Source organism: Perissodus microlepis, chromosome 19 (assembly GCF_051167445.1).
Source record: "Perissodus microlepis isolate ML-2025 ecotype Zambia chromosome 19, ASM5116744v1, whole genome shotgun sequence".
Taxonomy (NCBI): domain Eukaryota; kingdom Metazoa; phylum Chordata; class Actinopteri; order Cichliformes; family Cichlidae; genus Perissodus; species Perissodus microlepis.
Window position 1 is genome coordinate 10,939,253 of NC_140479.1, and position 16,021 is coordinate 10,955,273.

The 16,021-nt window shown below is 38.5% G+C and overlaps 1 protein-coding gene across 1 annotated transcript in view; it reads right to left on the reverse strand.

Moving 5' to 3' along the window:
- Positions 1-9,592: 9,592 nt before the first annotated feature.
- Positions 9,593-16,021, reverse strand: part of sntg2 (syntrophin, gamma 2) — a 109,538-nt gene continuing 103,109 nt past the window's right edge. Inside the window, exons 15-17 of the mRNA XM_084915709.1 lie at positions 13,581-13,673; positions 13,077-13,187; positions 9,593-10,808 (exon numbers count right to left, since the gene is read on the reverse strand). Of these exons, the coding sequence (XP_084771835.1) occupies positions 10,680-10,808; positions 13,077-13,187; positions 13,581-13,673 (333 nt within the window). The 3' untranslated portion in view covers positions 9,593-10,679. The remainder of the gene's footprint in view (positions 10,809-13,076; positions 13,188-13,580; positions 13,674-16,021) is intronic.

Below are 16,021 nucleotides of genomic sequence, written 5' to 3' on the forward strand. Positions count from 1 at the left end.
TCTGCACAGGCTGGTTCATAATAAATGTATTGCACCAGTGAGCAGTACGAATTATATCCTGAAATCTATTTTCTGGGTGAGAAGAAGCTGGTTTCACATACCCCAAATCCTGAAATCATACTTGGTTGATTATAGGTTTCACTCTAATTGTAAGGCTGAAGAAGTTGAAAGCTGCGTAAAATGTGCTTTCTTATTCCATTACATACATTATAGCCGTGCCCAAAAAGAACATCAGTCGCTTCAGTTCTTCCAGTTCAATTCATGAATTTTTATCTAATATTTATAAATGATCAAATATTTTTCATGACAGTTTCAGCAAGTACATAAAATGCAAAAATAAAAATATACTTACCGGTCAGTGTTTTGACATCATCTGCTGTAAAACTTGGAAGAGAAATGCAGGAAATCATTACAAGACAAAGGGAATGAAAGTATGCCATTCTTACTGTCACCAACAATCCAAGATCTGAGTGCTGTGTTTGTGGTGCAGCGTGCACTTATATACTGGGAAACCTGGGAGCCCAATGCCAATGTTAAGTAAACCAGCTCACACTTGAGTAACTCAGAGACTTGGTGCTTCTCTTGTTCTCACTTGAAGTATTTTTACGTTATATTTTCTTTTGTCCTCTCTTCTTTTCTTTCTGTTTTTACATCTTTTGTAACAAACGGCTTGAAAATTCAGTGATTTGTGTGAAGATAAACTCTCCAGCTAGAGACGTTGCTCAAAAGTAATTGACTAACAGAACTTTAAGTACAAGGGTTATTTTTAATTATTTATGAAAATCTTTTGCAGTCTGGGACTGTTTGACGTTTCCTCCCTTGAGATGCTCTGCCAGGCCTTTACTGCAGTGACCTTCAGTTGCTGCTTTTTTGTGGGTCTCCCTGCCTCCAGTTTTGTATATAATAACTGAAAAGTTGTTCTATTTTGTTGAGATCAGGTCACTGACTTGGGTGCTGAACAGTATCCCATTTCTCAAGAGACTCGGGTTTGTTTTGGGTAATGCACCATGAAGTGCCTTCCTAATCAGGTTTGCATGATTTGGTTGAATCTGAGCAGAGAGGATACACCTGCACTGCTTCTGTCAGTAGTCACATCATCAGTAAACACCAGTGACCAGCTTCCACTGATAACCATGCCATAACAGTATCTACACTGTGTTTGAGAGAGAATGCGGTGGTATGCTGTGGATCATAATCAGGTTTGCTCCTTGCTCTCCCATCATTCTGCTACAAGATAACCGGGGTTTTATTTGTCTACACCATTTTTCCAGGACTGTGCAGACTCTTTTAGAGGTTTAATGACAAATCTTTCTGGCCTTCCTGTTCTTGAGTGGAAGCAGTGGTTTGCACCTTGTTGTAAACTCTCTATATTTCCATTCTTGAAGGCATCTCTTCATTGTAAACCTTGTCAATAATATCCGAGAGTGTTCTTTTCTTGGCTTGGCCAGATGTTGTGAAGTTGTTTCTTAACTTCCGGGATGTTTCAGGCCTTTTACTGCGTTCTTTCTTGTAGACAAGATTTTTGATTTGGCCACTAATAAAGATTTTGCTCTCCCTCTCTGGTTATTTTGTTTTATTCGGGATAATAATAGCCTCCTTTCCTTGCACTGACCTCTTTTTGGACTTTATATTCAAAATTAAATTGAAAAGCTATAAATACAAATGCAACACCTCGAGTCAACTTCAGATACAGAGTCTACTTTATTTGGCATGAAATAGGTGACAGGCCTTGTCATGAAACCCCTTGTCAGTCAAATTTCTGATTTCTTTTTAGCCTCTTTCAATTTTTATTAATAAAATTCAACCACATCTTTATTGTTTGATTTAAAATCAATTGTGTTGGTGCACAGAGGCAGTCTCTACATTCTCAGTGTGAAAAATGAAGTGCACATTTTTTAATTAAAAAACTTTGGAGGGTGACTACACTTTTTGCAGAAAGATATGATTATATTAGTCAATGGATAAAATGCACTTACAAATGTAAGGCAAACTGTTTGCAACTTACTTTAAAAATGTAGAGCACTCTGTATCATTTATTTCTTATACTAATTTACTTAATATACTAATAAACTCACCAATTAAACATGAAAGTGGATATAGATATAAGATCAATAGTTTAAACCATTATAAATGGATGTATCCACATCTTTTTTTCATAAAGCCATCTCCACAGGGCACCTTTAAACAGAAAAGCAAGTGAAACTCAGCTTTATGAACCCCAATAACAACCACTTATTTAAATAAGATCTCTGAAATGAGTTTCAATTTCCAAAATTAGCAGTTTAGTAGAGATCCGTGCTGTTAATATCATAGACATTTTTACAATGATGCTATTCATTTAATCCATATTTTTAAAATATCATGCAAAGCTGTTGTGCTGAATGTGTTGGCTGCTTAAACAACATTCAACCTATCAGACGTCCAGAAACACAATATTAAGGTCATCTACGTACATGTGACGGCTTGTCAGTACCTTTTTATTTATTTTTTTCTTCTGAAACATTATTGTTGTAATAAAAAGTGCACAATAATAGCTGCAGTCATTTTTGGCAGATATACGGCCCTGCTTCCTTTTTTCCTTCCGTCCTGCTGAGTATATTTTCACTTTTATATGCCGTCTGCGGGGAACAGTGACACAGAAAGGTCACGACAGCAGTTCCAAAATTTCCCAGAAAATTTTCCATCACAAATACTCCAGTTAGCACACGGTTTCCAATGCTGCAAGTGGAGCCAACTGTGAGAGTCACGGCCCATTGAAAGTTGAGCTCAGTGCTTCATGCTTGACATGTTGCTGATGTAACTCCGTGATGCCGTTTGTGTGTTTAGTGACTTCAGTAGTGAGCTGGAGATCATTTCACCTCTTTTTTTTTTTTTTCCTTTTTTTTTAAACACGGTGGCTGCTTTTATCTTTAAAGCTGTTTAAGCCCAAACTTTTCACTAAATAAATCAGAGCTTGTAGAGGATGAAGCGTGTGCATTCCTTCCACCATAGCCTGATGTATTATCATGCAAATATCCCATTTAATATCTTTTATTCAGTTTTACTGACAGTCCATCTCTAACCGCTGTTGCTTTCTGCAGTTTCCCACTTTCACATCTTTTTAGAATAAAAGCCCAGCAGTAAGCACAAACTCAGTCCTTTTGTTTATTTTTACCTCTAAGTTGCATATATACATAAAACACTTACAGAGTGTGACAGTCAAAACTGAAGCAGCATGCATCAGTATGCAGCCTACCCAAGCCACAGGCTACAGACGGCCAGTGAAGGTACATTTTTCATTTAGTTCTGTTTAATAATAGAAAATCTCTCGTGTCATCTTCGTAAAACCAAATTTTATTTCTTTTTTTTATTCAGTATAAAACAGTTTGATGTTAATATCTAATCGATTGCTGTGTGGACCTTGGATTTTTTTCTAGTAATTATCAAGTAGTATGTTAGTAAAAATAATAAATATTTGCTCCTTTAAAAAAAAGTTCTTATTATAGGGTCCTTTTGAATATTTTATCAAACAATATATGATACCAGGTTTAAAATGTATAGCGCAACCACCGGTATCACTGCCATAATCTAAAAACACAGGAGAAAATATCAACTAACAATCTGTGTCAATAATCCAGCTCAGGCCAAAAGTATGAATCATTACATGAGTGTGTGACATATACACTGTGAGGCCCAAACCTAAACACTCAGTTCTGTGTCTTGGAATAGAAGGGTTTAACTGTTACTTACTCTGCAAATGCTCAGTGGGAAGTATGAGGTGCCGTAAGGGACATTATTACTGAAACGCTCTCACACACACTACTGAAATTTTAGCTCTCACACACACTACTGAAACGCTCTCACACACACTACTGAAATTTTAGCTCTCACACACACTACTGAAACGCTCTCACACACACTACTGAAATTTTAGCTCTCACGCACACAACTGAAATGCTCTCACGCACACTACTGAAATGCTCTCACGCACACTACTGAAACGCTCTCACGCACACTACTGAAATTTTAGCTCTCAGACACACAACTGAAACGCTCTCACACACACTACTGAAATTTTAGCTCTCACACACACAACTGAAACGCTCTCACACACACTACTGAAATGCTCTCACACACACTACTGAAACGCTCTCACACACACTACTGAAACGCTCTCACACACACTACTGAAATTTTAGCTCTCACACACACTACTGAAATTTTAGCTCTCACACACACAACTGAAACGCTCTCACACACACTACTGAAATGCTCTCACACACACTACTGAAACGCTCTCACGCACACTACTGAAATTTTAGCTCTCAGACACACAACTGAAACGCTCTCACACACACTACTGAAATTTTAGCTCTCACACACAACTGAAACGCTCTCACACACACTACTGAAATGCTCTCACACACACTACTGAAACGCTCTCACACACACTACTGAAACGCTCTCACACACACTACTGAAATTTTAGCTCTCACACACACTACTGAAATTTTAGCTCTCACACACACAACTGAAACGCTCTCACACACACTACTGAAATGCTCTCACACACACTACTGAAACGCTCTCACACACACTACTGAAACGCTCTCACACACACTACTGAAATTTTAGCTCTCACACACACTACTGAAATTTTAGCTCTCACACACACAACTGAAACGCTCTCACACACACTACTGAAACGCTCTCACGCACACTACTGAAACGCTCTCACACACACTACTGAAAAACCAAGGCATTTCAGTTGAACAGGAAGGCGTTTCAGTTGAACAGGAAGGCGTTTCAGTTGAACAGGAAGTTAATTCTTGACAAGGAAACTGAAGGAAAAAGTGGTAGATTTCAAACAAACCACTACACAGATGTCTACTCAGCAACCTGCTAGTTAGGGGTGGGTTTTTATAATCGATTAAAATCGATTCTAGCTTGGATAACGTGAAATCGATTCATTAAAATCCTGAATCGATTTTTATAATATAAATTTATTTTGCCCGAAATGCCAGAATCTCAGGTGAAACCTCACAAAATTTCAACAACCACCAAACAGCTAAGACAGTAAATGAGAGCAGGTACACGGATTCTGCACAAAGACGTAAACACACAGCGCGGACCCGCGGATCAGAATCAGTGAGATGTCGCCTTTCTCCCCCGATGGCATGGAAACGGTCGGGGCTGAAAGCCGACAGCTAGCTGATTCTGATCTGTCGAGGGTCCGGCTTTGTTTTCACGCCGTTTTTGCGCCGATTCTAAAGCTGTTAGTTTTATCTCTCTCCAAACAATATTGACCGAACCAGCAGCAAAAGAAGATCCAAACTGAGCTTCACATAAACATCGTCATGAATTCCCTCTGACGTTTACTGTTTTGCTTCCACCACAATAAAATCACACTTCATGTACAGCTCTCTCTCTCTCTTTCTCTCTTTCTCCGTACTTCAAGAACAGTTTCCCGTCTAAAAATCTGTTTTCTGCATTATTCGCTTGCTTGTTACGCACAAGTCTACCGTTGTTTACAGCGCTGTCGGCTGATGTTTTTTTTTTTTTTTTTTTTCATTTTACATACTTCCGAAAAGAAAACCTAATTTCTGCCGTTCAATACTGAACAAATTTAAACTTTTTAAAATTATCCAAAATGCAAAACGCTTAGCCGTGTCTCTAATAAAACCGCTGGAACGTCAGAGGTAACGTTCATATGTTGATTAATGGTTTTGTTTTGTTTTTGATGTACTGCAGAATATTTTTTATAAAATCCCAGGCCAGGAAAAATCACCTTCATGTTTTTCTGTGTTTTATCTTCAGCTACTTTTACACAAAGGCATCTGCTGTGACGCTTATACCTTTGATAAAGTCTTGCGTGTGTCAGCTTCCTTTTTTTAGATACAAAAATATGTAAATGTACTGATCTGAATTATAATATTTCTGACTGTCAAAATTTCCCAGAATCAAATCGAATTGAATTGAATCAAATCTAATTCAATCGAATCGTGGAACAAATCGATTCTGGACCTTAGTGAGACAGCTGCATTACTTAACAATATATTAGCCTCAGCATAAGTCAAAATTTAGAATAGCAGGAGACGGGCATTATCCTGGTTATTTTTTTGGCATATGTGCTTTTTGTCTTTTTTAGCAAAGAAAAAAATATCTTAAAATCATCAATAAAACCAGGGAGAGAAGGCTTAGCGTTCCTCCATTTAGCACAATGGATATGATATTTACTCAAAAGTATGATGATGTTAATAATGTCTGGGACACCCAATGCTAGATGATCCATATAAAAAAAATTATGATGTAATTCAAATACTGGCACATCATTAATATTTAGGGAAATCCAATTTTTTAAGTTGCACCAAATACATTGTGTGATAGGGCATAGGAAAAAAAAGATGTTCTAGGGTTTCATTTTCATCAGTACAAAAAGAACACTGATCCACCTCAAAGCCAAATCTCTTTTTTTTTTTTTTTTTTTTAGAAATTCTGCCACAGGATTAATTTTGTTTAAAGTGTGTTTCTTTAACTTTAGGTAGAATAGGCTATTTCATAAATTTTTAGTATGCTTTATCCAGTGTATATGAAATAACTAAATTAGAACCGTGCAATGTAACCATTCTGTTCTAACTATGAAATATTTTGTCTTTGAAGAAACTACTAACAAATTTCTTATTGCGTTTTTATCAAACAGCTGACATTGCCCTAGCAATAAATTTGGGAGCACTGATGAGAAATTATTGTATATCATAAAAATTTTAATCAAATGAAGCAGAGGCAGTGGGACCAGTTCACAAAAATTTGTTATATTCACTTTGAGAACAGTTTAGACAATATTTTTCTGAAAAGTCTGTGTAACTTAGAATGACACCATTATCATCCAACAAATCTGTTATGAATATAATCTTTTTGTTCAAACCAGTCACTCTCGAAAATTGATTTTTGATTAAGTGTTATTACCCTATTATTCCATAAGGTTGAATTATGGGGAGAGGTTGTGGGTAAATCTCATTTTCCCAAAAATGCAAAGTCTGTTTTGGAAAGTTTGATATCTTTATGGGGATTTTATTTACCGCAAAATCACATTTCAAAATCAAGTCTAATCGTGTATACTATTTTATTAAACAAGGATCAGCCGTCCCCAACCCCCAGGTCCTGGACCAGTACCGGTCTGTGAGTCGTTTGGTACCGGGTCGCAAGAGTTGAGGCTTGAGTTTGAAATTTATGGTTTTCATGGTATTTATCGTTTTTTTATTTTTATATCGTTTACGTGGCGCAAAAAAGGTTGGGGACTGCTATACTAGCAGGTTGCTGAGTAGACATCCTTGTAGTGTTTTGAAATATACCACTTTTTCCATCAGTTTCCTTGTCAGGAAAGAACTTCCTGTTCAGCGGAAATGCCTCTGGTTTCAGTGGAGTGTGTGAGAACATTTCAGTTGTGTGTGTGTGTGTGTGAGAGCTAAAATTTCAGTAGTGTGTGTGAGAGCTAAAATTTCAGTAGTGTGTGTGAGAGCGTTTCAGTTGTGTGTGTGAGAGCTAAAATTTCAGTAGTGTGTGTGAGAGCTAAAATTTCAGTAGTGTGTGTGTGAGAGCGTTTCAGTTGTGTGTGTGAGAGCTAAAATTTCAGTTGTGTGTGTGAGAACTAAAATTTCAGTTGTGTGTGTGAGAGCGTTTCAGTTGTGTGTGTGAGAGCTAAAATTTCAGTAGTGTGCGTGAGAGCTAAAATTTCAGTAGTGTGCGCGAGAGCTAAGATTTCAGTAGTGTGCGCGAGAGCGTAAATTTCAGTAGTGTGCGCGAGAGCGTAAATTTCAGTAGTGTGCCCGAGAGCGTAAATTTCAGTAGTGTGCGTGAGAGCATTTCAGTAATAATGTCCCTTACGGCACCTCATACGGAAGTGCAGAGTTACTGCAGAAATTCTCAAGGACAAAACTGGTTTTGACAGAAGGAATTTACTTTGTGCATGTACAGTAATTTTTTTCTGCTGCTTGATGTTTTGCTGACTGTGAATTTTCTTACCTGGAGGCTATCTGTTTAAAAATTTACATGAACAACCTGTGCTGTTATAGGTCTTGCTAGCTAGAATGAAATATTGCAACACAGGTGTCATAATGGGTGTAATGTTAAAAAATGGGAATACTTCACTAGAACTAGCTGTAACGTGGCATTCCAACATTGTGTTTTATCCTTGTTACAATCACTTTAACCTGCATACAGACATCTGTCCACCTATTTTATTTTCTTTCCTGTCGTGTCTTTACATTGCTGTGCTAGCACAGTAGTAGGAGAGGTTGGAAGTTGGCTTTTGTATTGGTTATTAATTAAATTTGGGGAAAGTCCTCACACTGCAACTGCTGCTACAACCTACGTAGGAATGCAGCATTTCAAGTTGATCATTGCATTGATGATCAAACTGAACACTGCAGTGTTAAATGAAATAATGATCCACTTGCAACTGAACTGGAATACACAGAAGTCATACATACAAGACACAATATTTGGAATTCCAACAAAGAAGAATATCTAGTTGCGTTACAGCAGCAGAAAGCTAGTTTTTATAATGTGGCTGCTGGCTGTTGTTAATATTGAGGCAAGGAGGATGTACCAGGAAAATGACAGAAAAATGATTATTATCCTGCCCACATGTATTAAATATTTGCCACACCTGCAGTTAATTAAGAATAAGCGAACTGTGGAACTAAATGCCCAAGGGCACACCCATAGCCTTGTCATTATGGTCTTAAAACATACCAGGCAATCAAAAGAATGAGGCAGTGCATTGTGATGCACAATGAAAACACCAATGAGTCACTAACAACAATCAGTTTATTTACTATCATAAATGAAGGGTGGGGCAGCATCACAAAAACATGACCTGACATGTCCTGACTACCACTGTGGAAAACTGACGGCCTTTTGGAAAAGAGATGAAAAACCTTAAAGAGACTAAAAGAAGCCCAACTGCCTTCAATTCAAGCACTTTAGACTGAGAACACCTACATAGAAAGGTTTAGTCCCTCGCAGCAATGCCTCCAGGACAAGCCCCACCTCATCTTTTTTCTTTCTTTCTTTTCAAAGAAAGGAAAAAAAAAGTACATGTGCTGTCATCACTCACCTGCGAGAAGCCAGTGCAAGCTTTTCCCTTCAACGGCACACAAGTAACATATCCTGTTGGGTTACTATTCCCTGGTTTATTGTGGGTAGCAAAGACAACTGTACCGAGTTAAAGTTCAAGGACCAGGAGACACAGGCTAAAGGAACAGTTTGTAAACAGTTGTCTGTTGACCTTGTACTTGTTGGTATTCTCTGATCGGTGACCTCTTGGTGAAAAGACCCAAGTTACTAACTCACAGTATTAAACTACTCAGTTTAATGAGACTGTGCTGCAGCCCAGTTCAGTTGAAAACAAGTAGTGGAACAGGCTCTTCCAATAAAATCCAGCTACCTGTGCAGCGTTTCCTTTTTGTTTTTGGAAAAGACAGAAAATCTATTTTTGGCGCACAAATGCAGTATTAAGACAGAAATCAGCAGCTGGGCTAGCAGATGCTAAAGTGTGAAAGTAGACACATGTAGACCCACAGGGAGCTTTAACATGCCTCACATGACAAAGTTGAATTCTGTAAGCGATTTATTGAAAATACAGCAAACATGTTATTTAACACTAAAACCATTACAGAAAGTTGAAGATGCACAGTATTTTCACCATATCAGGATGACATTCAGAAAAAGAATTTAAAAAAAGGACTAACAATACTGTGAAGCTTAAAATGTTGTTGTTTGCCAGAGAAATGCAACACTCTGGACTTTTGCCTTTTTATTTGATACAAAAGATGGAAACAGTAACACAAACAACTTGCAATTTATTCCAAACCAGTGAAGTACTGAAGCCTAACACCAGCGCTGCCTTTGGGAAGTTTCTTTAATTTTAGTCTGGGCCCGTATCAGAGTGTTGTCGAGTCAACTCGGTGGTTATTTGGAGGCTATTATTTTTGCTTTTTATTGTAAGGTGCTTGCGGTACTTTTTCAGACATGACATTACTAGGTAAACCACAGGAAGTTTGGGGGATTAAAAAAAACAAGAAAAAAAGAGTACGCTTTCTCATCATTGCTGGAAATATTCAATGTTCATTTGCTATTTCACCTAGGGTTTGAGAGTAACGAAATTTCTATTCTCTGTATGTCCTGTACATGTGGCAGAATTGACAAATAAAGTTGACTTGAAAAAAAAAAAAAAAAAAAAAAATATCCCTGTCAAAGGCCTGTTTTAATCCTGTATCCCCCTGTGACAGTATCCGCTTCATTTACCCAGCTGAAATTTCTTCAATATTTGTAGGTAGACATGTAGCAAAATTCATTTTTAGGTTTTCTGTTAAACACAGTGGCAGCTACTTTTTTTTTTTTTTTTTAATCATAGGTGTTAAGTTTCACTCTGAATAATTATCAAATGGGGGGGGGCAAACTGAAGAATGGAAGTACTGTATATCTTTTCCCACTGGATATCTCTAGTTGTCTAAAAGTGAAACCTCATCTTTCCTTCAGTAGATCTGACATTACCCACCTCAAGAGTCTTTTACAAAGATGTCTTTTTCAGAAGTCCATACAAAAATGGCAAGAACAAGATATACATATCAATGGGCTCTGTGCATAAAATACTGCTGATTTGCCTCAGGTGCACATCACGATGAGGACGTGTCTTCTTAACTGTTCGTGTAATTTCCAAGGAAGCTTTGACTGCACATAAAGAGAGGGTCCATGGAGGCCACTTTGGCAGCGATAAAAGAATGTATACAGTGGAGGATGGCTGTCAGATTAGCAAACTCCAGCTCCTGAAAAGCACACATCAAGGACAAGAGACGCACTGATTAGTCCGTTATGTTCACAATCCAAATCACAGTATTTAAAAAAAAAAAAATTAACAGGTAATTGTGGTTTATTTATTAATTTGGCAGTTGTGGCTGATGCTATCTGCACTCTCCACATCTGTCACAATACTAGGAGTTGCACAAGAGAATGATAACGGTGTATGTCAGGGTAACTAGCTTCCTCCAGCATGATTTATATACAGCCAGGTCATATTTAGATAATGACATTTTTTTTTCCTGGTACATCACTAGAGTGGATTGATGTGATTAAAGTTCAGTCATTCAGCTTAAATTCAAGAGGTCTAACAAATGTAAGGCAATAATGCATTAAAAAAATAATAATCAACAATCTGGTCCACTGTTAAAACGAAGGAATCAACTGGCAACACTGAAAGACCTGAACGACAAGAGCGCTAGTGATGAGCGGATCGTTCCTGAAATATCGATTCCACCGATACCAATCATTTATGTTCTAGAATCGATTCTCACATTAAAATATCGATATTTTAGTAATTTAGGGTAAATTTGTAGTTTATCATTAACAGGAACACAGTGGAAAGAAACTAACATTCGGATTGTCTACATTCAAAGGAACTACTTCCTCTTCCGCCTTTCATAGTCATTTGCGAAATAGGCTGTCTGTCTCGCAGCCCCTTGGCGTGCGCACTCACAACAATGGCTGAGCGTAATTGGAGTCATGTGCGAACCTATTTTACCTCCACAAAAACTGAGACGTGGTTTGCCATACATGTGGCAAAAACGTGAGGTGTTGTGGCCACACTAGGGAGACATTCAAAAAGACTGTTGGGGGGATAAATACGTTTTACAGTGTTTATTTATCGGATAAAATACGTTAAATGTCCGGAAACAGCGGGGGTGTCCAAATTCAGAGGCTGCTTCCACCTGAGGACCCGGCCTTTGCGGTCTAAAGAAAGCCGGGTATACGGCACGAGCTCCCTCGGTGGAGTGAAACTCTGCCGTCTGCTCCTTGCTATCTAAAATATAACCGGGCGCTGGCGTAAACTCTAGACCGTCTCACACTTCTGTTTAATCAGTTTTCTGTTTGACGTTTATTCAGCTGTGTGAAAACCCCGAGGAACCCTCCTGAGGGATTAATAAAGCTAAATTGAATTTAATCTAATCTAATAATTTTAATCTCAGCCAAACTGATTTACTCACGAACAAATAAAACACTGAAAAAGCCAAACAATAACATTTTTAAGTTATCAAAGTGACTTTTATATCATGTTTAACCCGAGTAGCGAAAGACCGCAGGGTTTGAAAACAATGTGTTGATCGGCTCAGATATTTGAAGTTTACACAGCTACATTCTCACCTGAAAATATGTTACGTTTTTTTGCGACCCAGAAAGAGAAATAAGAGTAATATTAAAACTAAGCAGCTGCCGTCATTGTTGGAAACAAGTACTCTGATGTCCTGTAATCATTATGATGCTATAATTTGAGATACACTAAATAAAATAAGTTTTTGTACAAAGTATCGGTATCGGATCAGTATCGTCGATACCACCCTGAATATTACTTGGTATCGGATCGGAAAGGAAATCAATTCAATTCAATTCAATTCAATTCAATTTTATTTATATAGCGCCAAATCACAACAAAAGTCGCCTCAAGGCCTCGCATATCACTAAAGAGCGCTCTCACTCTTGTCAAAGTCTGCAATCAAGAGACACTTTCAGGTAAATACAGAGGTGTAAACCACCAGCTACAATCAAGACCAAGAAGGCCAGATTAGAGTTTGTCAGAAAACATCTCAAAGAACCTGCAAGGTTCTGGAAAAAAAAACAAAAACCTTTAGACGCACGAAACCAAGACGATGTTAAAGTGGCTGCAGGAAACACAGCAGTTTGTGCTCACGGGTTCTAGACTTCTGACACTGGCTTCAGAGAATTTTCATCCAAGTATTGAAGAAAGATTCTTGAGTCCTTACAAGTCTGTCCAATTACTTAGGCTTCCATTTTCAGAGTTTCACATGTATAAAAATGGCCATAACTCCTAAACAGTTAATAAAATATTTGAGTTAAACCACTTAAATAAAGCTAAAAGTCTGCAGTTCAATCACATCTTGACTATTTGATTTATGCACAGTGCTACAGAGGCAGAGACTAATTAGAAATCCCGCACTTCGAGTCACAAGTGTAAAAGAACCCAACTAGAATTAAACAAGTACATTTAATTTTATTAAATTGGGGCAAGAAATTTTTATTACCTTCATTTCTATCTGCTTGCTTTCGGGATTCTTAAAAAGGAGCTTTACCCTGGTTTTCCCGTCGTCAGAGGAGCCTTTAAGTTGAGAGAACTTGTATCGCCACAGTATTGTCTACAAGGGAAGGACAAAAAACACAGCAGAGGGGTTTCAATAATGAGCACAACAGGCTGCATGATCAGGAAATGTCATTTTAATGTGCAGTTTGAGGAAGCACAGCGGACCATCTTTAAAGTTATTTTATGATGGATTTTAACCAGTGCAGAGCTGCTAAATTAAATTCAAACTGTCATTTTAATAATAGCATACTATTCTTGAAGATATAAAAGTCTTAATGGAAGAAATTAATTTGTGCAAAATGTTAAATTTAGCATTTTTTTTCCCCCTCAAATAGCTACGATTAGAGCCTAAGCAAACATCAGTAAGGAGATTTTGAACTGCCATCTCAAAACTAAGAACAGTTGAAGCAGTATGCCAACAAGAATTGTGAACTCAGTAAAATGTCACCTTTGAAGTGCTTTCAGAGCAGGTGAAGCCTGATGCAAAATCTATGGTGAAGCACAGCACATTCCCCTGGCTGCTGCACATGTAGCTTTTGGACTGGTGAGAGAGAATTGACATCCATTAACAAACTGGCTGACACATTTTGTGCATTACATTGCTGTACAAAGGTACTTAATACAGCTCTGCATTAGCATCCACAGCCTTGCATCGAACCCAGAGAGGAATGGTTGTCTTGCGTGCATTCACAGCAGTACCCTGAATACATTTGTAGTATAGATAAATAAATAACCTGCTTAGCATTCACCATACATCTGTGTAAACCCTCCATTATACTGTTTTTATGACAACACAAAGTATGCTTTACTTTCCAGCAGCTGTTTTGATTTGTTATGCTTTGAAAAGCACAGGTGTAACTAATCCAATTAGCAATGGCTGTGTTCCATTTAGCTGTGCCAGAATGATCATGTTCAAGGTTAATGTTGCATTCACTGACATTCACTACACCCAAGTGTCACATGCCAAAATGTCCACTGTAAGAAATGTGTACAAGAATGTTAGAGTATTTGATAAAAGTTCAGAGTATGGATTCAGTTTAATTTTATTTTCTCGATGTCCGCTGACAACAACAATCACGTCAGTGCAATTTTTACTTTTATGTTCCATGAAGCAAATCTGCTCCACCACACCTCAATGTGTGCAACTGGATTGAGATCTGGTGCCTGTGACATGGACCACATCCAAATTCTGACCCTGCCACAACAGAAATCGAGACTCATCGGAACATTCAACATTTTTATTCTACAGCGCCAAATCGCAACAACAGTCACCTCATGGCACTTTATATGTTAGACCCCTATAATACAGACGGAGAAAAACCCAGCAATCATATGACGCCCTATGAGCAAGCACTTTGGCAACAGTGGGAAGGAAAAACTCCCTTTTAACAGGAAGAAACCTCCAGCAGAACCAGGCTCAGGGAGGGGCGGCCAGGATAGAAGACATGCTGTGGAAGAGAGCCAGAGATTTATAACAAGCATGATTCAATGCAGAGAGGTCTATTAACACATAGTGAGTGAGAAAGGTGACTAAAGCAGAAATACATCATGGGAATCCCCAAAAAGGCTACAACTATTGCAGCATAACTAAAGCTGGGCAAACACTGTGCAATTTTTTTTTCCAGTCGCGTTATTCAGCTTCTGCTCAAACTGCACGATTGACTCACAGGGGTTAGACGTTCGTAGGTCACAATGCAGGGTCTCACACTATACGGCCCGATGCTCTGATGCGACCTGAGTGCTTACACTGTACACTGTACGTGTAACCTTCATGTTATGGACACAGAAAATCTGTCGCTCGCTCTCCCTCTGTCTTTCACTCACACAGACACGCACACACCACCACCATCAACTTTGCAAAATTGCTAATGGAAAACATTGATCAGGCAGCTGTGACTGAGCAGCAATGTCCATCCAATTATTTTCACGGTTGTTGTGGTCGTGATAATTTTGTGAGGCCATATCGAAAAGGCTCAGATGAGCTTGCCAAAGTTCTACAAGTTGTGCCTCCATCGCTTGTGTCCAGATCGCACGCTGCACTGCTGTGCTGCTCCGTCTTTTCACTTTCATTTCTGTGTTTGCGTGTGCACAGTGTGAGAGGCTGCGGTGACACCCTCAAGACGGCCGACAGGATTTCAAACAGGTTTGATTTTCTTACGACCAAGATTGATGATCGGGAGCTGGTCGTGAGGTGTTAATCGCTTCTCGTTACCCCACGTATACTACACGATGCACGACACACGATGAAGGCGAAACTTGGGCCGATCACCAAAACGGTCGCACGACTGAAAAATCGCACAGTGTATGCCCAGCATAAGGGAGGATTCAGGGACACCTGATCCAGCCCTAACTATATGATTATAGTTATATGACTGACCAGTGGCGGTCCTAGCCTGTTTGGCACCCTGGGCGAACACCCCCCCCCCACACAAACACACACACACAAAACATATTAAGGACTGTACATTAACATAAAACTGATACCAAACAGCCATCAAAATTCGTCATACAAATTAGTCTGTAACATATTGTATTGTTTGGAGTTGAGTCTGTTACTGTTTCTAGTTTTCCCATTTCTTCTTGGAGCAACTGTAACCCACATAATTTCCTTAGGGATTAATAAAGTATTCTGATTCTGATAGTTTAAGGATGACCTGCCATTATCCAATCACACATCTGCTTACCTGTATCTTTTGCTCGTTTCTCTTCCTCTTCTTTTCTCTTTTTTCTAAACTGAGCACCTGATGGTTTTGAACTTTTCTTGTCCATCTTCCATTGGTTTTCATTTTGCACTCCAGTATGAACACAAATCCCCCAACTCGAGGATCACCACAACATAACCTAATAGACCTACACCTTAGTTCACAGATTCACTTTGTCTAAGGTGTA